This window comes from Penicillium angulare (assembly GCF_028827245.1).
Source record: "Penicillium angulare strain IBT 27051 chromosome Unknown utg000007l_segment0_segment0, whole genome shotgun sequence".
Lineage (NCBI taxonomy): Eukaryota > Fungi > Ascomycota > Eurotiomycetes > Eurotiales > Aspergillaceae > Penicillium > Penicillium angulare.
The window spans coordinates 1-19972 of record NW_026623166.1 but is presented as its reverse complement, the minus strand read 5'-3'; the positions used below and the strand labels follow the sequence as shown (position 1 = coordinate 19972).

General features: G+C 46.3%; 8 protein-coding genes across 8 annotated transcripts; 3 read left to right on the top strand and 5 right to left on the bottom strand.

Moving 5' to 3' along the window:
* Positions 1 to 322: 322 nt before the first annotated feature.
* N7478_009262 (putative MFS transporter) lies at positions 323 to 2694 on the bottom strand (the record flags this gene model as incomplete). The annotated part of the gene is made up of 4 exons (XM_056925476.1): positions 323 to 510; positions 577 to 1589; positions 1919 to 2390; positions 2496 to 2694. The coding sequence occupies 4 exons, from the start codon at positions 2692 to 2694 to the stop codon at positions 323 to 325; spliced, it is 1872 nt and encodes a 623-aa protein (XP_056774846.1).
* A 1628-nt stretch (positions 2695 to 4322) lies between these two features.
* N7478_009261 (fungal specific transcription factor domain-containing protein) lies at positions 4323 to 6644 on the top strand (the record flags this gene model as incomplete). Its single annotated transcript, XM_056925475.1, has 4 exons — positions 4323 to 4634; positions 4691 to 6310; positions 6384 to 6488; positions 6552 to 6644. The coding sequence occupies 4 exons, from the start codon at positions 4323 to 4325 to the stop codon at positions 6642 to 6644; spliced, it is 2130 nt and encodes a 709-aa protein (XP_056774845.1).
* An 818-nt stretch (positions 6645 to 7462) lies between these two features.
* Positions 7463 to 8664, top strand: N7478_009260 (peroxidase; the record flags this gene model as incomplete). The annotated part of the gene is made up of 2 exons (XM_056925474.1): positions 7463 to 7813; positions 7921 to 8664. 2 exons carry the CDS (start codon positions 7463 to 7465, stop codon positions 8662 to 8664), a joined length of 1095 nt encoding a protein of 364 aa, XP_056774844.1.
* Positions 8665 to 9582: 918 nt separating this feature from the next.
* On the bottom strand, positions 9583 to 11737 carry N7478_009259 (sugar porter family MFS transporter; the record flags this gene model as incomplete). Its single annotated transcript, XM_056925473.1, has 5 exons — positions 9583 to 9865; positions 9919 to 10033; positions 10087 to 11210; positions 11288 to 11551; positions 11613 to 11737. 5 exons carry the CDS (start codon positions 11735 to 11737, stop codon positions 9583 to 9585), a joined length of 1911 nt encoding a protein of 636 aa, XP_056774843.1.
* A 1641-nt stretch (positions 11738 to 13378) lies between these two features.
* N7478_009258 (uncharacterized protein) lies at positions 13379 to 14824 on the bottom strand (the record flags this gene model as incomplete). The annotated part of the gene is made up of 1 exon (XM_056925472.1): positions 13379 to 14824. One exon carries the CDS (start codon positions 14822 to 14824, stop codon positions 13379 to 13381), a length of 1446 nt encoding a protein of 481 aa, XP_056774842.1.
* Positions 14825 to 15495: 671 nt separating this feature from the next.
* Positions 15496 to 15747, bottom strand: N7478_009257 (tannase and feruloyl esterase; the record flags this gene model as incomplete). The annotated part of the gene is made up of 1 exon (XM_056925471.1): positions 15496 to 15747. The coding sequence occupies one exon, from the start codon at positions 15745 to 15747 to the stop codon at positions 15496 to 15498; it is 252 nt and encodes an 83-aa protein (XP_056774841.1).
* Positions 15748 to 15809: 62 nt separating this feature from the next.
* Positions 15810 to 17478, bottom strand: N7478_009256 (uncharacterized protein; the record flags this gene model as incomplete). The annotated part of the gene is made up of 2 exons (XM_056925470.1): positions 15810 to 16397; positions 17170 to 17478. 2 exons carry the CDS (start codon positions 17476 to 17478, stop codon positions 15810 to 15812), a joined length of 897 nt encoding a protein of 298 aa, XP_056774840.1.
* A 2153-nt stretch (positions 17479 to 19631) lies between these two features.
* Positions 19632 to 19926, top strand: N7478_009255 (o-superfamily protein; the record flags this gene model as incomplete). Its single annotated transcript, XM_056925469.1, has 2 exons — positions 19632 to 19719; positions 19826 to 19926. 2 exons carry the CDS (start codon positions 19632 to 19634, stop codon positions 19924 to 19926), a joined length of 189 nt encoding a protein of 62 aa, XP_056774839.1.
* Positions 19927 to 19972: the final 46 nt, after the last annotated feature.

Below are 19972 nucleotides of genomic sequence, written 5' to 3'. Positions count from 1 at the left end.
TACTAGTCGCCAACGTTTCACCCTCCAAATACTAGTGGTAGTACCATTCGAAGGTTTCTTACTGATCTATTTCCCGGCCCTTCAAGTCCGAAGTCGATGTCCGTGAACATAGCTTCACTTAAAGGTTATTACCGGTCGGCATAGATGAGGCTATTCAGAAATATTCCCAAGTACCTTAGAATACTATGCATACATGGGGGTACACTTCACTGAGCAACGGGGGAAAAAAGTCTTCAAAGGGTAATCGCTGATCGGGTTCGTTTGTAAAATCATAAAACTCTCTATTGTATCAAATAGAAGATCGGTGGATATGTAATTCGAATCAGAATCGCTCCATCAGCTGTTTGCGCACTGTCCACATCCGAGCCCGTTTGCCATACATGTACATCGGGATTGTCATCAACAAACAGAGAAGCTGAATTCCACCAATGACAAGGTAGACAGTCCGGGATCCATCGGTCTCTAGCCAGTCCACAATGAAGAGTGAGAACACAAGACCATGGAGGACGTCTAAGGAAAAGATGATGTTAGCGGGGATATGTTTTTTTTAAAGCAGCATACCAGCAAGATACTTACTTTTACTAAAATTCAATGTAACCAATGCTTCTCCCGCATATTGACGGTAGCTGTCCACACAAAATGTAATGGCGGTTGTACTTCCCAAACAGCAGCCAAAGGATATTAATCCAAAGAAGATGGTTGGCACGATCCATGCATCCATGAGCTGGGCACTCCAACCAAATCCCATTAGGCCAATAGTAGTCGAAAGTGCGATAGGAATCGCCATTACCAAGCGGAACTCTGGCTCGTAGATGCCACCGTTGCGACGAGTCATAAAGCGCACTACAATATCCGACACTTTACCTGCGACTGCGGTACCAAGTAACCCGCCTAGGAAGGGGGAGATGTATACCAAGCCTGCCTGAAGTGCGGTGAAACCATAAGTTTCTTTGCTTTCAAAGATCTTCGACACGGACTCTGAGATCACAATGAGCCAACCAACCGAAAGAGCATACACGACTGCCGACCAGAGAACAGAAGGATATGCGTATAATACAAACGGTCGGAGGGCAATCTTGAACCAGTTGTCACGGGCAATCCGTCCGTTCCACACTTTGAGTAAATTCGGATACGGGACTTTGGGGCGATCACGAAGACGATTTGTGTATTGCAATGTTGACGTAAGAGAGGCGCCAGGCTCGAGAGATACACTGCGTGAAGGCGAAGCTGCAGTACGATGCGAGGCCTCCAAATCGTTCGGGCTATGGGAGGGCGGTTGAATATGAGAGGATTCAGCACCAGATGCTCTAGTTTCCAGCTTGGACGGCTCAGGTTGTACTGGGTTCTGAATAGAAGATTCTTCGCCCTGTGAAGGGGTGCGCTGATTGTCTTGAAGTTTTGGCTCCTCTTTCTCCACCACGTCATTGGCAAACCCAACATGAGCGCTTTTGTGCTTCTTCGAGATTGGAGATAACGTGTCAAGGGCTTCTTGTGACACGGTTGATGTGTCCTGAGGCTGAATATTAAGTCGACGCCCCCTGAATGGATTAGCCATCAAGTCAGAAACCGTCCTATGCGCGTGCGGACGCCTATGAGAGCGTCGAGGACGTGGGGTTCGATCCCAAAAAGTTTCTGGGACAAAAAAGAATAGTAGGATCCAACAGGCGCCAACAATAATGGATACGATCCAAAAGACCCAACGCCATCCAAGACTGCCAATCACGGCAGCACTGGCCAGTGGGACCAAATTTTTCCCCCAAGCAATAATAAGGTATAGATACCAACTCGATAGGCCCGCTCGTGTAAAAAGTAAATCTCCGCGATTGTGGCCGATGGCAAGCATTCCACGGGACTGACCGCAAATCCTTGAAATATGCGAGCAATCACTAAACTCGGATAGTTCGGTGAAAGTGCGCACCAGATTCCCGAAATGATGAAGAGGGTTGCTCCCAATAGATAAACTGGTCGCTTCCCATATAAGATTGCGGTTGGAGACATGACTACCGAACCAAGACCTAGTCCCATCATGTAAAGACCTGTCGTAAACGCCACCTGCTGTTCGGTAACATGATAAGTTGCAGCCACATTACTAAACCCCGCTGCCAGGACGGTGGTCATTCCTCCACCTATTAGACAGTAAAAGCCTAGAGAGACCAAGGCAGTATCTCTTTGCCATACCGGCCAATTCAAAGGATCATTCACGGAGTCATCTGGTTGAGGGTCCAGAACGATCTCTCCATTTGCCGTTCGCTTTCGTTGGGGAGCCGGATTGCGGGATGAAGATCGCGAAGGCGTATTACTTATGGGCAATGAGGAAGTTGACATACGCTGGGGTTGGTGTCTCATTCCCAAGGGCTCGTTTCGATCGGATGATAATAGAAGAACCGTTCCTGCGAGATAACACCAGTTCGAGTCAGCAAGCAAGTTCAATATTGCGGCCAGCGTTGTAAATCGCCCCTTAAAAAACAAAATGTCACAGATTATTTTTCACATACCAGGAACTTCATCCGTGAATCTGTCACTCAAGATTCCCATTGTCGAGGTTGGGCGATAGGTTGACTCTTGAGCCTCTTCGCGACCACTGCTAGATCCTCCTCCAAGTAGCTTTTTCCATCGTGGTACGGTTTTTGGTGGGGGTTTCTCATTTTCGCGTGATCTGTCCGGTGGAGAATCTTCCGCAGAGTCGATCTCCATGGTAGAATCTCAGATTGAAGTATTAAGCTTTGAAAGTCCGTGCTGTTGTTGGTTTCTTTGTTTAGCTCTTTGACCAGAGGAGTTTTGGGGAAGGGGGGATTTGAGAACTCTCACCTTTCACCAGTAATTATGATATCGAGTGGAAAGAGGTAGAAGAGAATAAGCGGAGTCGATGAGATCCACGTCGGGGTGTCGTAGAAGCAATACGCCAAACCATAGCTTACCGCTGGGGGGAATGACCGTCGAGGAATGCTAAGAGTTAAAGAGAAGAGCCGCGACAAAGGAAAGGAATATTACATAGATATGTAGATGGTCGAGCTCAACGATTATCGCGGACTCAATGCGGAGAAAAAACGAATCATGATGCGTATTGGAGATGGTGATGGAGCCTGTTGCTCATGTGGTGGTGAATGACCTGTAGTGGGGCGTGGGGCGGTGTGGAAGAGTCCCAGGCATTTGGGAGTAGTGTATGTGCCATGATGATAGACTTTTTCCCTTGTAGCTAATCAAGGAGAATGAATTTGGATGTTCGGGTTCAGACAAAATGTTGGTGTTCCCCTCCAAGGTAGAATGCACGTTTTCATCAAGGGCTCGGGCATTAATCGTACACATGCCACATGCCACATGCCACCTCCATCATGCCGATCTAGGACAGAGAGGTCCAAGCACTGGGATCCACCATAGACAGATGCCCAACTCAACATGCTTGTTTTACCACTACAGTATGCTAGATTATGATCATCTTCCCAAAAGAGGAAAAGAGCTGTACTGAGTTTCAACGGTCGCTACAATTATTGAGATGATGCTATACGAAGGAGGTACTAGCGCATGATGATGCTTTCGCCTTAGCGCGGAAGATTTGAACCAGGATCACCACCGACACAGGCAGCTGTGATACTGTTGAGGATAGGACCACTCTGCGACTATTTACTCCCTAATATAGATTCATTATCGTCTCTAACATTGGTATACTATCTACTTTGTTACTAGAGTCGATGTACCTACTATATACTATGTAATTTCCGCTAAACCGCTTTGGGAAAGAACAGGCTACCGCTCTCGGGGTTTGGCATTATTGCCGAAACAGGTAATCTCCGAGGGATTCGGGATTCTCTTAACTCCTGCACGCGTCACATACAATATCGAAAGTACCTTCAACTTCAAGTTCATGCCTCGTTCAGCGACCGCAGAGAACTGTGCGAAATCCTTCGGGCGCTCAAAACTAATCCCCCCCCCCAGCCTTGTTACCTGCGGAGAGGTGAAATAGATGAAGAGTCCTTCACCTGAGCAGCATCGCCTAAGTCAATACTGAGTCAATATTAAGCACTGAAGAAAAAGGAAACACTGCAATGTCAGACTTCAAAGATGATCTTTCGTCCCAGTTGGACGGAGGAGACCCATCAAGAGCCGTGCAGCGCCGGAGGCGACCTCCCCTTTCTTGTACGGAATGTCGCCGGCGAAAATTAAAGTGCGATCGTTCCCTGCCTTGCGGGCAATGCGTTCGATCAAAAACCGCCGATTCATGTACTTTCGTGGGGCCCCAGCCAGGGGCTTCGCAACGCACGTCCCCGTCAAATCCACATCGGCAAGTGCTCGATACCTCTGCGGAAGACCAAACTACGGGCAGTATGTTTGTTTTCGACTCCAAATTGGGGCCAAAGCCAAACACAAAACACCATGTTACGAAGCGCAGTCACCCGGAAGAACTGCATGATCTTAGAAAGCGGCTACGTATGCTGGAAAATGCCCTGAGCAAATCTCATACCATCCCAACCCCGGAAACCTCTACTGGCGAGGTCTTCTCCGAGGTGGATACATCGATCACGGATTCTGCGGGGGTGGAAGATCGTGTTCGGTTTCTCCCTGATTGCAGCTTTCGAGGTAAGAAAGGTAAGACTAGGTACTTTGGTCGGAGTCATTATAGTACCACTGTGTCATTTGTGAGTCGAACTCTTTCTTCTATCTGATTTACCCAAAACTTTCTAATAACAGGCAGTTTCAAGATATTGGGACTTTTTTTCGCCGAGGGCATAAACCAGTCCGAGATAAGGAATACACCGACATGAAACGATTTAAGTGTGAGCTCTGGAGTCGCGATAGCCAAGATCACCAACGTGCATTCCGAGAGCAGGCATTCAAACTTGACGAGATGATCCCGTCACGCAAAGTAGCGGACCGGTTGATCCACTATTATTTAGACACATTTGAAACGACCTACCGAATTTTGCACGTCCCGACCTTTCTACAGCAGTATGTCGACTACTGGGACAATCCTCAGCAAACGGATTTGGCATTCATAGCACAGCTATTGGCCGTCCTAGCAGCTGGGAGTTGCTTCTATATCCCTTCGTTTGAACACGATGAAGAGCGCGATGCCTACCAGAAGCCCGCGATGAAATGGATCATGGCGGTTCAATCATATATTTCGTGCACATTTGTCAGCCCAGACATCGATTTGAGGATGATTCAGACGCAAACCCTTCTCCTGATCGCTCGCCTTGGGGTCGCAAGTGATGGTGACGTGGCTTGGGCCTCTTGTGGATCATTGATACGATCTGCCATGACCATGGGCTTACATCGGGACCCCTTGCGATTTAAAAAGAAGTCTCGGCCATTTTGGTGTGAATTGCGCCGTCGGATATGGACGACTATCGTTGAACTAGATCTCAAAATCTCTCTCGACCGTGGAGTCCCGCCATCGGTGGACCTGGACGAATGTGATTGCGATGCACCGTCCAACTGGGATGACAATGCCTTGTCCGAGGACTTGGACAGTAACCCTACTTATCTCAGCACTGCTACATATACCTCAAACTTTTATCAAACTCTTCTCACGAAAACCCTCCCATTACGATATCTCATCGCGAAAAAGATTAACACTCTCCGATTTACCTTATCGTATGATGAGGCCTTGCGAATGGGTGAAGAATTACTTCGATCTGTTCAGTATTCGAAATCCCTGTTTGAAGATAATGCGTCTGCAGTCAATCCGGTCGATTTCCCGAAACATTTCTTCGCACAATCCTTGCATCTTTTTACCATGCGCAAATTTTTGCTTGCACTCCATCGGCCGTTCTCGCTCAGTGTGGTCCGGTTGCCCAAATGCTCCTACTCGCGCAAGATCTGCCTTGAAGCTTCTCTGGATATTCTGTCCCAAATGCAACTCCCCTCTGCCCCTGATTCTGTTCTGTATCCTCACATCACCCAGCTAGGTAATGGGATGTTTCGCGATGAAACTTTTCATGCCGCAATCACGGTTTGTGTGGAGCTCTCTCTGCAAGCTCAAGAGGTGGGACAGTCTTCAGGGCTGATGATGGACGGTGCAAACTCCAGTGTTCTAATGAGTATGATCAAATCTCAACAAACTGTGATGCTTCAAGCAGTTGAACGTACTTTAGAAGATTTTGCGCGCCGGATTGGACCCGGCGGGAAAGGATGCAAACCCTATTTCTTCCTGAGCATGATTCTTGCCTCTGTGAAATCGCGCATCAAGGGTGAAGATCCCATGAACAATATCGAAACTCTGTCCCGAAAATCTGTTCGAGTGTGTCGTGGGATATTGAATGGGATGCCATACCCGGATGCATTGGCGAGTGCTGAAAACCCACCCACCACGGTTAGTCTCCACAACCTTGTCTTGTCTTGCCCTTGCTTGCTTTTAGGTGTTCCTTACTTATACATTGATATAGACGGACAATACCCCGGTTCCCATGGGAGAGCCTACGCCATTATCGGGATTCTCTGTCGACTTTGACCCCACGTCTCTCTTCTCCAAGGATTTTGGGGACTTTGCGGTTCGTACTCCATCGTCTCTGTGTTTCACGCAGTAGTGCAAGCATAATACTGACAATCATTAGTCTATGGATCTAGGAGGTTGGCTTGAGGGATTAGATGGCGGAAGCAGTGACTTGTGGAATAACGACTTTTTTGGCAGTTTGCCACCGATTTAGAAGTTTGAAGATACCCATGAATTTCACTAGTTGGAATGCTTTTATATTTTATTTTTATTATGAATGTACTTGTAATGGCAAGTTAAACATAACACTACTAGTAGGTACCGTGACGGATATATATAAACCTTCAAGTTGGAACTTGAAGACTTACCTAGTACCGCCTCCAGGGCTGTCCACTACAGCTCTCCCACTAGAGCCCTGGAGGTAATGTATTCTCACGCGACCTAAGTGTTAGCTGTATACATATTGTATAGGTAGTCCAGACTGGGCCACTTTGATAATCAATATCAATGATGGCCAGACCGAGTCGATCAGGTAAGCGTGTCCGATTGCGCACAGCGAGAGTTGAAGTGGAGCCGGCTACGATAAGTTCAGCCAAACATAACGAGCGTGTTAATAATGAGGGACCCACGGCGAATGTGGAGCCGAATAGGAAAATGGGGCCAATTTGGCATGCGGAATGTAAGATAGGACCGAGTTCAAGGTTCAAGGGGGAAATTGAAGTAGGAAGACGGTCTTGGAGATATCGGGATGAAGTCCAAGTCAACAAGGACAGATTCTGGTGGGCAACAAACAATGTATAGGAAGAATAAGGAAAGAATCGGGGTACAGAGAGACAGAATGATCAAACCAATATATGACAGCGCGAAACAGAACCGAGGTAGAGACGGAGACAGAGAGAGTCGAGTAGAGTTTCCAGTTGCTTCTGTTGTTGTGTTTGCACACCTTCCCCTTAAACTTCCACACCTATTCATACCCTCTTTCTCTCTTCTCTGATCTTGTCTTTCCTTTCCCTCCCCCTCTTTATATTCACAATGGCTGCAGCTACTCAAACCGCCTCCCGCGTCTTTCTGCGCTCGACTCCTGTCACCTCCTCCTTCCGCCCGGCCGCTCGCTCAACTCGCGCCCTTCTTCCTACCCAGGTCCGCGCATCGACTCGTCGTGGATATGCTTCAGAGGCCGGCAAAGGAGGCTCGCCATCCATTGGTCTTTGGGCTGGTCTGCTTGGTGTGGGTGCGGGTGCTGGTGCTTACTTCTACCTGAATGGTGAAAAGACCCCCAAAGGGCCCTTTGAGGCTACCCAAGAGGACTACCAGAAGGTGTATGATGAAATTGCTGCTCGCCTCGCAAATGAGACCGATTATGATGATGGTAGCTATGGTCCGGTAAGCTTTGGATGTTTTCTTGCTTGTCCAAATGCAATTCGATCAAGCCAGATAGAGAGAGAGAGAGAGAGTGACACTGACAGATTGCGTTTGTTCTGGATTAATAGGTCCTCGTTCGTCTTGCCTGGCATGCTAGCGGAACCTACGATAAGGAGACAGGCACTGGTGGAAGTAACGGTTCCACGATGCGATTCGCCCCCGAGTCGGACCACGGCGCCAATGCCGGCCTCAGGCTTGCGCGCGAATTCTTGGAACCCGTAAAGGCCAAGTTCCCGTGGATCACATACTCCGACCTCTGGACATTGGCCGGTAGTGCCGCTATCCAAGAACTTGGCGGCCCTCAAGTCCCCTGGAGACCCGGTCGGGAGGACAAGGATGTCGCAGCTTGCACTCCTGATGGTCGCCTTCCTGATGCAGCCAAGGACCACCGTCACATTCGGGATGTCTTCATTCGTATGGGCTTTGATGACCGAGAGATGGTTGCTTTGATTGGTGCCCATGCCCTCGGTCGGGCTCACAAGGACCGATCTGGCTTCGATGGCCCTTGGGACTTCAGCCCTACTGTGTTCTCCAATGAGTTCTTCCGCCTGCTCGTCGAAGAGAAGTGGAATAAGCGCAAGTGGGAGGGTCCCACTCAGTTTACTGACAAAGGCACTTCTACCTTGATGATGTTGCCAACTGACATGGCCCTTATTAACGACAAGGGCTTCAAGAAGCATGTTGAACGATATGCCAAGGACAATGATGCCTTCTTCAAGGAGTTCTCTGATGTCTATGTTAAGCTCTTGGAGCTTGGTGTGCCTTTCAAGAGCAGACCAGAGGATCGCTTTGTCTTCAAGACTTCCGAGTAAACAAACCCGCTTGAGCTTGCGTGAGGTGGCTCCATCTGCCATTTAGATGCGATTAGAGATATTGGACGCTTACAACTCATGTTCCGCCCTTCCGTTCATTTTTGTTTTATTTCATTATTTTTGATATCCGAAAGATTGTTGAAATCTATAGATCCTAGATCGCTGCGCAATGAGATATTTTCTTGGTCTGATTATAATGACCGTCTCCTGAGTCTTTTGTGATAGATGCTGCCATACCTGATGGCTATATAAGCAAGATGAATCTGGTTAGTTCATTCATTTTGAAGCAGTAGTAGCCAAAATGAAAAAAGGGCAACCCTGTCAACAGATTGGATAGAAATGTATCATTTTGCTGTGATGTGTGAAAAGGGTCCATGATTTGACATCAACTTGAAACAGTGTCTGCCACTGGCAGTGACCAACATAGACGACTATATACTAACTCAATCATGATACTAGTATGGCCCCCTGAAGCCCCGCACTTTTAACGCGATCACGGACCTTCAATCTGTCCGAGTTCTGGGCTAGACCTCTTCGCTTAGAGTTCAGAAAGGAAAGACTACGACATGGGGTTACTTTCAGCTGGCATGTCTGGGCCAACCCCCGATCCTCCCCGAATAAAACGTCTGCAGCAGTCGGCCTTTATTACGGAATTTTGTTTACCAAATAGGAGAACGATATGTAGAGAGATAGACTGGAGTGTCTAAAGGTAACTTGAAATACACAAAAACGTTCAAAGTTTCCAAAGTTCAAAAAGAACTGGCTATGTACTAGTAATGTGTAGTATGTACTCCTCTCTTGCAACCCCTAGATCAATATCTTCGGATTAAAAGCCCCAGCCATATACTAAAAAGGTAGGATATAGAATATCTCTTTCTGTTCATTCCGAAACACTGCAATCTATGAAGAGAAAGTTCTTTAACCAGCCTCAGACTTCAAGTTTGCGGAAACCACACTCTTTTTCCGTACATCCTCAGCTGTCTTCTCCGTAGCAACCTTGTCGAAGTGATACAATGGTTCTAACTCCACATTTCTGCGGAAGATATATCGCTGGATCCACCAAGGTAGTACTTTGAATACCTGATAGTGCATGTGAACCCTGGTAGGAACAGCAAAGACATAATCCAATTCTTCCAGAGTGCGTTGTTTTGTCTCAGGAACCCAAAGGAAGATCATGATCAGAGCAGTGATGTTTAGCCCTCTGGCCAATGCGTTAGAGTTGAAGTAATAATGAACTGGGAGATGGGCACTCACGCGTAGAATCCAAAGGCGCCGGTTGCAGTCATAGCGTACAGCATCCGAGGGAACGTAATTGACAAGACAGCCGCAAATCCTAAACAGATAGAAACAGCCCAAGCCATGCCGACCTCTGTGAAAATTTTAGCATCTAATCAAGAAAAAACTTAGCATTGGTTATCTTACCGCGATGCGATAGCGGAAAAACCTCCGCAGAGTAAGTAAAGGGCACAGGCCCTTCGCCCGGGGAATAGAATGCCTCAAATAAGAAGACAAAAAAGGCGATGAGCCCTAGATGAGCCTGAGAGCCTTCTGGAATGTAGAAGCAGAATCCAGCAGCGAGAAGCGTCCACGCCATTTGCGGAAAAGTGAAGAGAAGCAAGGTTCGGCGACCCCATGTATCAATAGTCCATACAGCAGGGAAAGCGAAAAGGAAATTTACCAACCCTGTACCCCAGGAGGCAAAAAGAGCAGCTTGGTTGCTTGCGCCGGCATTTGCAAAGATAGTTGAAGAGTAAAAAGAGACGATGTTGATGCCACACATCTGTTGAGCAATCATAACAGTGAAAGAAGCGAGTGTAGCTCGCCGAACCCGAGGTATCGTGAAAAGTTCAGAGAAGCGGGTAAGATAATTACTGTCTCCAATGATTTCCTGCTCGATCTTAATCTGGGAATGAATGTAATATAGATCACGGGCTGCTTGGAGAGGCGTATTCCGTAGTCGGGTCAGAGATTCGTAAGCTTTTGTGAACTGCCCTCTCTTAATAAACCAACGTGGGGACTCTGGACAAAAAAAGACTCCAACGAGCAATGGAATAGCCGGGATAAAAGCTGAGCCAAACTGGAGGCGCCAGGCAATCTTTCCAATTTTCATGACCGCTAGGTTGGCACTGTATCCCAAGAAAATTCCGAACGCGGTCCAGAGTTGCCAACACATAACCAAGCCGCCTCGAATATTGGCAGGTACATTCTCTGCGCAAAATATAGGGATGGTAGAGGCTTTTAATCCCATGCCAATTCCGAGAAGTAGACGTGTGATAAACAGCTGCGGCCAGTTTTGTGTGAACGCGGAGCCAATAGGTGACAAAACACAGAAAATAGCGGCAATGAAGATAGTTCCCCGACGACCAAGATAACGGTTCATTGGATCCGATAACCAGCAACTGAAGAATGCACTGGATAGATATGGACCTGAATTGATGACGCCGACAAGCCATTGGTTCCGAACAGCGTCCTCGCCCGACTCAGGTATTCCAAACGCATCTGGGAATGATAAATTGGCACCATTCGATCCAGTTTGATCCCAACCCCTGTAAATTACGATTAAAAAATTAGTAAATCTTTTTCCATCTTGAAAATGAGAAAAATGGTTACGTGGATAGCATACTGAACAGCTGCACCGACCGAACAAAGAATGATAGTGAAGTATAGAGACCTTGGCTGTCGCCATTTGTGAAGGACCTCATCCCGAAGAGCTGTAAGCTCTGTTTCAGTTAGATCGGGTACGGTTTCAAAATCAGCTGGATCACGAGCTACCAAGGCTCCTTTTCGAAGTTCAGGCAGAATATTTGTTAACTCATGTTGCTGAGCGAATTCCTCCACATCACGGAGAACTTGGTCTTTCGTTAAATCTGCCAATGGATTTTTGATTCTGCGATCTGGGGTTAGAAGAAGAAGATGGTGATGTAAACGTCCTAAGAAGAAGAACGTACCTCGCGGACACGTTGTTTTGTAAATTGACAGTCTCAATATGGCCTTTCTCCGCACCGCTGTGATCTTCTAGGGGACTAATGACAATTAGTTCATTGAGCGTTAGAAACAGGACAAGATAATGCATGCCTCTGATTGCGATCCGCTTGGGAGATGGTCGTCTTATCCATATTTACCACCGGCCAAAGCCAAACAGCCTGGGTGTTGAGATGCGATTTTTGACTAGGTAGATGTTGCGAACCGTCCAAGGCAGTTCTTGGCCACGCGAGTTGCGGGGAATAAATCGAAAAGGGAAGAAAAAAGAGACCTTCTTCCCACAACTTAGAAAGCTTAGCAGGCTATGCCGAGAAAAAAGGCAGAATAAGGTATACAGTTTCCAAGAACACTTGTAAACGCCTCTTGAAAGTGGAGATCTACAAGTGGGACACGCCGTGGTTTAATACGAGCGAGGTATCTGATCTTTTCTACAATCGTGCAGCTTTCGTTCAAGCCGTTGACGCTGTGTGAACAGCCCATTTCTCCACATCAATCACATCAGTCATGGGATTTCTTGGATGCATCATAGTCAGACAGCCACCGCTAAACTCTAAGGATGCTAAGTTTGAAGCCACATTGATCCCTAGCTTTGAATTCCCGTGCGTACTCCATGTTTAGGGGGCCAAATGGACTGTGTCCAAGGTCAAAGCGCTGAGAAGGCATCTCCTATGGAAAGAGAGTGGGCAGGGAACAGAGTACCCCACCATACAGTTAAACTCACGCTAGGTTCACTTCTGCTGTTGGATTGGCTGGTTTCTTCCATTAGTGCCCGAGTTTACGTGAGCCTGTTTCCATCCATGTACTATTCGCATGTCCTTCAACTTCCGATGAGGTATTTCTAGTGGTTTTCCCTGACTCGATTGATATACTATGTTTATCCTGTGACATAGTACATACTGTTGCATGTCATTTTGACTGGTTAAAAAGGTAGCAATTTATTTCGGTCCTGGAGTCTGAAGAGAAAAATGGACGTAGATGTCAGATTCCTCCCCACATCCAGTCCGCTTCTCATATTTTTCTGAACCGTGCCCCCGCAAAACCTCTCTAACCGGAGTAGATTCAAGTTGGAGGCAATCCTTCGACGCTAGCTGAACTTCGGTTGTTATCGAGCATAGCAAGAGCCCAATCACCAAAACATCCTGCAGGTGTGATGTGGGGTTAATCAGCAGACTAATTGCCCTTTTTAGCCTCCACTTCCCCAGAAAGCAGAAAGTCAATGTAACACCATGCTCACGGTGGAAATGTCAGCAAGGATTGGGGGCTAACAAAAGTACTCCAACCCGTTGCGCCGAGCCTTCTCAGTAAATCGGAGTGCTAGTATGAAACTGATTAATTTGAACTCACTAAAACTTGTCCCGATGACTTGACACAAACCCGGTCTTTTATTAACATAGCACCCGATCGGCCCCGGGAAAATAGTTCAATCACGCTCTGTAGCCACTCCTTTCGTCTTGTATCTCGAGTATTGTCTATAATGGCGACCAAAGACCTGGTCTATGGCACAGCAATATTCTTTTTGGAAAAAAAGGAGAAAAGGAGAAAAGGAGACAAGAGAAGAAAAGCAATGATCACGATTAAATATTACTGATTAAGCTATAGGGGCTTCGGAATAATGCTTTTAAGACCCCATGTGGTGTCTCTGTCTCTATGTAGTTGAATGTGTCACCAAAAAAATAAACCAAGTAAGTGCCAGTGGGTAAGGTGTTTCCATGTGTCAAAAAGGGCCCCAAGGTCATTGCACTCCCAGAGACTCAAAGTCCGATCGAATAGAAGCGCATATAGCATCGACCAGAGGGAATTCTTCCTCTATAGGCAAACCCAAAGCACCATGCTGCCAGCTTACTGCGCAGACCAAGTTACCACCCTGGACACTGATGATGTTGAATACAAGCGGTCCACTCGTGTTATTTCCAGGCTGTGAAAATATCATCTTGCTGATATTGATGCTCTCGCTTGTACCTGCGTCCACGTCACGAAAACTAAGCAAATTGCTGAGTTCGTACGAACAATCCCGTATCTGTCCGATCTTACTTTTTGTCCAGCTCATAATACTGGGGGCATACCGTAGCAATCCGACCGCTTGGTCTTGTAACCTGGAGCCACAGCCAGCGAGGGCTTTGGTCATTACACTCGCAGCTGCCCACATATCACTTGGTAAGGCAGGTAGCTTTTCGTTGGTTGGACGAACATGAAATTCATAATGACCAGACACAAAAAGGCCCCAGGTATGGCCGGGCGTGCCAATAGAGCCTCGCATATCCACAGCTGTGCCCGACACAAAATTGGTAACTTTAGAGTCTTGAATTCCCTTGCTTAAAGCGCGAAGGATCATTTGATGTAAAGTCGCAGTGAATTTGGCGTCGTGCTGCCGTGATGACTGGATAACTTTCTGCAACAGAGGAGCTTCAATTTCAAAGAGCTTCAGTTGGGTATCGGTTTTGGATGCTTGGTCAAAGAAAATGCGCGAGCCAGTCCAAGTGCCATCATCAATGGTGCTAGCACTTGCCCGTAGGCCAAGCATATTGGCCAGAAATTTGGGCAACCACGCGGCCACCAGGGGTCCGAGGAGAAAACTCCATGATATAGGGAGCCTTTCTGGTGTGTCAAAGGGAAGTGGTAGATCTTCGATTGGAAAATTCATCATAAAAGCCTGTTCATTATCCGCTGCTGTAGTTGCTCGCCAAGCTTGAAGAAAGGTCTTATGAAAGGTCACTCCGACTATCCCATCTCCAAGAGTATGGGAAAACGAGAAAACTATTAGACAACGTGTCACTTTGGAATTGCGTGCGGGTTCCAGAGGTAGGACAAGGATTCTCCAGGCTGGTATATTCGCTGGCCACGGCCGATCGAGGATTGGGGGCAGAATTCTTTCAAAGGCTGCCATCTCTTTACCACCACCAACGTCATCGCTGTGAATGATAGAGATATGGTCTTGAAGATTGATTTTGAAACGGCCATGATAACTGGGTTTTTCGGTCTCCTTGTCCTTGACGATCACCCTTAGGAATGGGTACTTCTGAACGCATTTCTGCAAAGGCGAAGCAAAGGAGAGTGGTGACTTTAGGTCCGTATTCTCATTATTAATCTCGTACACGGAAGCTATGGCTAGTGCAGTATAAAACCCCAGAGCTTCTCGGTTAATCGTTCGTTGTTCGTTTGGGCCTAATATCCATATCATGAGCAATCAATGTTTTGTTCCATCACGGAGTGCTAACACACTTGCAAACCTCAAGAAATGATCAGACTCCGACATATCGAAAGGTCATTTGATCAGTAGATACTTTTCACGGGATAAAAGAAGCCAAAGCTGCGCCGTATCCCGTTCATTTTGGAAAACCAGCAGGATTCAAATCCTTCTTGGATGGGGGCGAAAAGTGAAACAGGGAGTAAAAATATTTACTGGCGACGCGCTCTTCTATTAGCCGCGGGTATCCCGGGCAGACAGGCAAAAACATTTGGGCCAATTGACGCCTTATTAATGCCGGAATTACCGATGGCGTAGATAATAAAGCCCCAATGTGGTAGCCAATCGGAGAGCCGTGTGGCCGAAACTATTTAAATTGCAGAAATTTTATCCCAGTGGTTCTACTACTAGAATGATTGTGGAGAGCGTAAAAATATGAAAGCATAATTGTTTGCACTAAAGCTGAGACTATGTTCATTTGTTGGTACTTTCCCTCCTCCGCCGCCGCCCCCTTTTTTCTTTTCTCAACGCCGCGATGTTAATCAGGAGAATGGATTTCATTTCACAGAGTTGAGATATTACCGATTGAAGAAAAGGGGTTTGATTTATGTTCTGAAAATTCAATCTCAGACATGCACAGGGCTCAGTCGAGGGGTAGCCATGAATCAGTAGAGAAGCTTGCATTCCCATGATGAAGCATCATTAGGATCCCCCGATCCCCGGTATTTGGCTTGCTGGGGGTGGGGACAGATTGGGCGTTGACGTGTCACTTGATGCTGAGTAGTGAAATTATCCCATGCGGTACCAATAATATAGTCAGGTGCGTTTCCGTTTTCAACCCAGTCCATGAGGGCGTACATAACATCGTGTTTGGCATCCTCGTATCCTGGAACAGAATTTTGCCCATTATTGGTCATAGTTATTCCAGCAATGAAATACGGCGCGTTAACATAATCGGCTGTATCTGTACAGTGTCTATTCAATAGTCAGTACTATGTCCGTCGGATGAGAAAGGGTCCACAGCTTTCGCGTACCCCATTCCCGGAATTGGGAAGAACCGATATGAGTCACTGATATCAAAGTTTTCCGTCGAGATGGCTCGATCAATTTGATCATAGAGGTAGAAACTTGCTCCAGTGGCGATTCCACCATCACTCAACCCGTGATAATGAATGAACTTATTACCGCTCCGGAAAAAGGGTGCCAGGTCATAGTTTGACGCATCGGCCTGTCCGGGATTGAGCTGCTCTGAGAGATCAACGATAGACTCATCGAAATCTCTCCATTTCCAATCAGACCCAAGCCCCATCATATATTGAATGTATCCCAACCCAATGATATTTGGGGCACCGCCGTCAATGTTAAGATCCCAAAAGTGTTCAGATCCTAAAAGCCAAGCAGGGAATATCAGAGTTGAGTTCATGCCAACGTAATCACGCGTTAATGTATCGAAAGTACTAAGTTGCTCAGGGCTCAGACAATCTGTCAAGTTAGACCCGCCCGTCCCACTTTTACAAAGGAGAGACTCGGCATTAAAGTTGCAGCCATAAGGATCCGAAATGATTGTCTAAAAAGCTTGGGTCAAAATCAATGTCACGAAAACTGTTAATAGGAAGCTTACATCAACTAAGCCATCTTGGCCATCGCACTGTCTTAATACTTCTCTTCCAATTGTATCAAACATAGACGTGGGGATGCTAGAGGCGTTGGAGATGTAATTCAAATAGCCAGTCCAAAATTGCCAAATTTGCTGGTGTGACTATTTCAACAGTAAGCCTGAGAAGGGAGTAGGAATTGAATGACATGGTGCTAAGAACTAACTGTCCACCATGCAGGAGCTCCAGAAATTACTCCGTCGAAGTCGTTTGGAAACATTTCGGCTTCTTTGAATCCTTGTCGGCCACCTGGTTGACATCATATCAGATGGTGATATCTTTCCTCAAGGAATACAATATTGCTCACCGGTGCTACATCCCTGGTAGTAATGGTAAGATGGTTTAGTTTGATAAAACGCCCCAGTGATGAATTTTCCATGGACAACGGTTTCATGCAGCGCCCTCCATCCCCAGTTGCTTTGGGACAGAGGATTTTGGTAAGCCCAAGTTGCATCAGTGGAGGAGCTATTGTGGCCAGTGTCCGTAGAAAAGACCGCATGGCCATATCTGACCCCAGTGCCCTTTGAAATTGTTAGCTACCCAGCATGGTGGCGACTATACTTATAATAAATACCATGTCAACCCAGTTAACACCGCCTGCAAGTCCTCCGTTACCAACAGTACTAAAAGTAATATCATCAAAACAATGAAATTTTTAGATTAACTTGAATAAGCCGGGATGACTGACAGGGTACGCCCATTCCACTCCAGTGGTAAGAAAAGTCCGAAGCCAAATGTCTTATTAGTGTTCGTTCCTGGAACCATGGCTCCAATAGCACACAGTTCCGGCAGGTTGATGGGGTCTATTGGCCAGCCCGTGTCGCCCTCGGGAACTGTGAAGGTGCCATTTTTGGGAATATGTTGAACAAATGAAAGGCTGACACCTCGAGGAAGAATATCCGAAACTGCCTTTCGGGTGCATGCAATAGATTTGGCTACCGATAGAGTACTAATTGAGCCAAGGAAAATAGCCTGAAGAAATGAGAGCTTCATGATGATCACAGGGGCCCGGGACGAGTTGAGGAATCATAAATAATGGTAACGGCTTTACGACAGTGGGTGAGAGGCAATATTTATACCTCTGAGTAGTAATGCCACTCGTCACGTTCAAAACAAACTCAGACTTTCCCATGGCTGGTTTTTCAGTAGAAACAAATGCCAAAACATGGATAAAAGTAAAGACGTGGGGCAAGTAAGCAGCCCCGAACGTTTGCTCTTCAACTTGAACGCTTCATAGTAGTACTACATTCAAGTTCATACTAGTAGACGTGAAACGGCCCCGGCATGTGATGCCATTTCATGGAGCCACACCCGTAATGATGATCAATGCCTCTTTCAAGTATATATGTCCGGATGTTTTTCAAAAGAGATTCCAAAACGGGCGATATCGAATTAACACGTTAGATCCATAAAATGGGCCTACCTTGAGCAAGCAGTTATAATGTCAAAATTTCACCAGGTACTATGCTATTGTAAGCAGCGAACATGCAAAACTATGGCAGAAGTTTTTGTACTCTGTAAGCAGGTGGGATACATCAGCTAGTAGTAGGAAAACCAGGATTGATCTGATGCACAGATTGAATACTTTGCATATCAGTATATTGTTGAATGCCCTCAAATATTCATCCAATTATACATCTTCTTCATAGGCAGCCAGAAATAAACTCCATTCCGAGGATTGATTATGTAGAGAATTATCATAGTCATGGAAAATAAAGGTGGTAAATTGCGGGGTAGGCTTTACTCCCACAAACGGCGGATTTGATTCCCATTCCAGCCAATTTACGCCGATGTACTACGTTCCGACAGGTTCCTTTCGGCTTTAATCTTGGGAATATTACAGAAAATGTGGGGAGATAGAAGGTTGTATTGTCTTCGGACTTTTACGACAGTGTGATGTACTATTGGAAAAAAAACAAGAGGACAAGGAGACAAGAAAAGCCTAAAGTCAAGGCGGAAAAACTGGAATTATCCGCCCTTAAAAGAAATCTCAAAGCAGATTCAAGTCTATCTACGAGTATATAAGATGAAAATTCAAGTCAAAGTCTTCACAGGGCTTTCTTAAATCAGAACAGACTAGGCGACCTGAATAACGTTGGATTACAAGGTAAATATGGTTTGATTAGCAAGGAAAATAACTGTAGAGGGATCAGAACTAGGGAACCGACCTGAAATTTGGACAAAAGATTAGATCCGAGCCTGGATAAAACGTACGAAATCCAGCATTCCTCACCTCGGGGATAAATCCTACTCCGTAAACCTACTACAGAACCCAATCATACTGAGCTCTAACCGTAGACTCAAAAATGTCTGAAATATCTGAGTCATTAAGCTGATAGTATTGAAGATCTTTATTGATGGTTGTTTGCGCAAATCGTGGTAGATTACTTTGGGTGATCGATCTCCCGGGTTCATTCCTACACAAAATGATTCAAGTTGGTAGGCACTATATTACATTCACAGAGACCGACAGAGCCTACTTGGCCTTCGGTATACTAGACAACTCCCCACCACAGTCGGTAGTAATAATGCCCAGGTGTATAACAGATAGTAGAAAATGATGAGCCCCTGCTGCTTGATTTCGCATATTATTTCTCTATTTTGAACTTTCTAGTGGGACTTTACCACTTTGTTCTTCCTTCGCAGCATCCTATTCTACAAAATCCAGTGAATGTAGAGGCATCTTCAAGCTCCTAAAAGGGTATTGTATGTGATCAAAATATAGTCGAAGCCTTGGCAAAAGTTTCCAATATTTGTTCCGTGAGAATCAGGGACCTGGATATGCGGGCTTCGATCTAGCTTTCGGAACTTCAAGGGTCCGTGGCCCCCCGAGAGCATGCATTCCTGGGGCCGTGGAGAGGCCCCCGACAGCGGTCTTGGGGCGCCCCTTCGCTTTTTTATCAAATCTCCATACGATGGGAGGTAGCAGCAGGATTTAATGCCCCACAAAAGCATGCGAGATCATCTACCGGCCCCATCAGATAACTTCGTTTAGCCGAAACTCCGAGAAGTCTCATACCACCAACCATTTTCCCTAGGGGGATTCTGTAGTAGATCAAGGGTATGAATAGGGGATCCTCTACCCATCATAATATTATTTCCCATCAATCGAAGAGTCCATCATTTAAATGATCAATTTTATTACAATGAAGTTTTTCAGTGTTGCTCTTGCTGCCCTCTTCGCGGCTGTCGCCGTCGCAGGCCCTGTTGAGCTCGAGAAGCGCTGTGCTGCTTGTATGTTCTTTCAAGATTTCATGCACAATTCGATTACTTCCCAAAAAGCACACCTTATAGTAATGTGACCTATGAAGAGACTTGCTAATGCGATTTGTTTAGATAGCGGGTGAGATCTGCAGCACTGCTTCCAACTGCTGCAGTGGTGCTTGTGCCAAGGGGCCAGTGGGTGCCCCTAGAAGCAGCAACATTGGCAAATGTGGTTAAACACATCAATATTCAAATACGAGCCAAGGGAAGAATTTCATGTTAT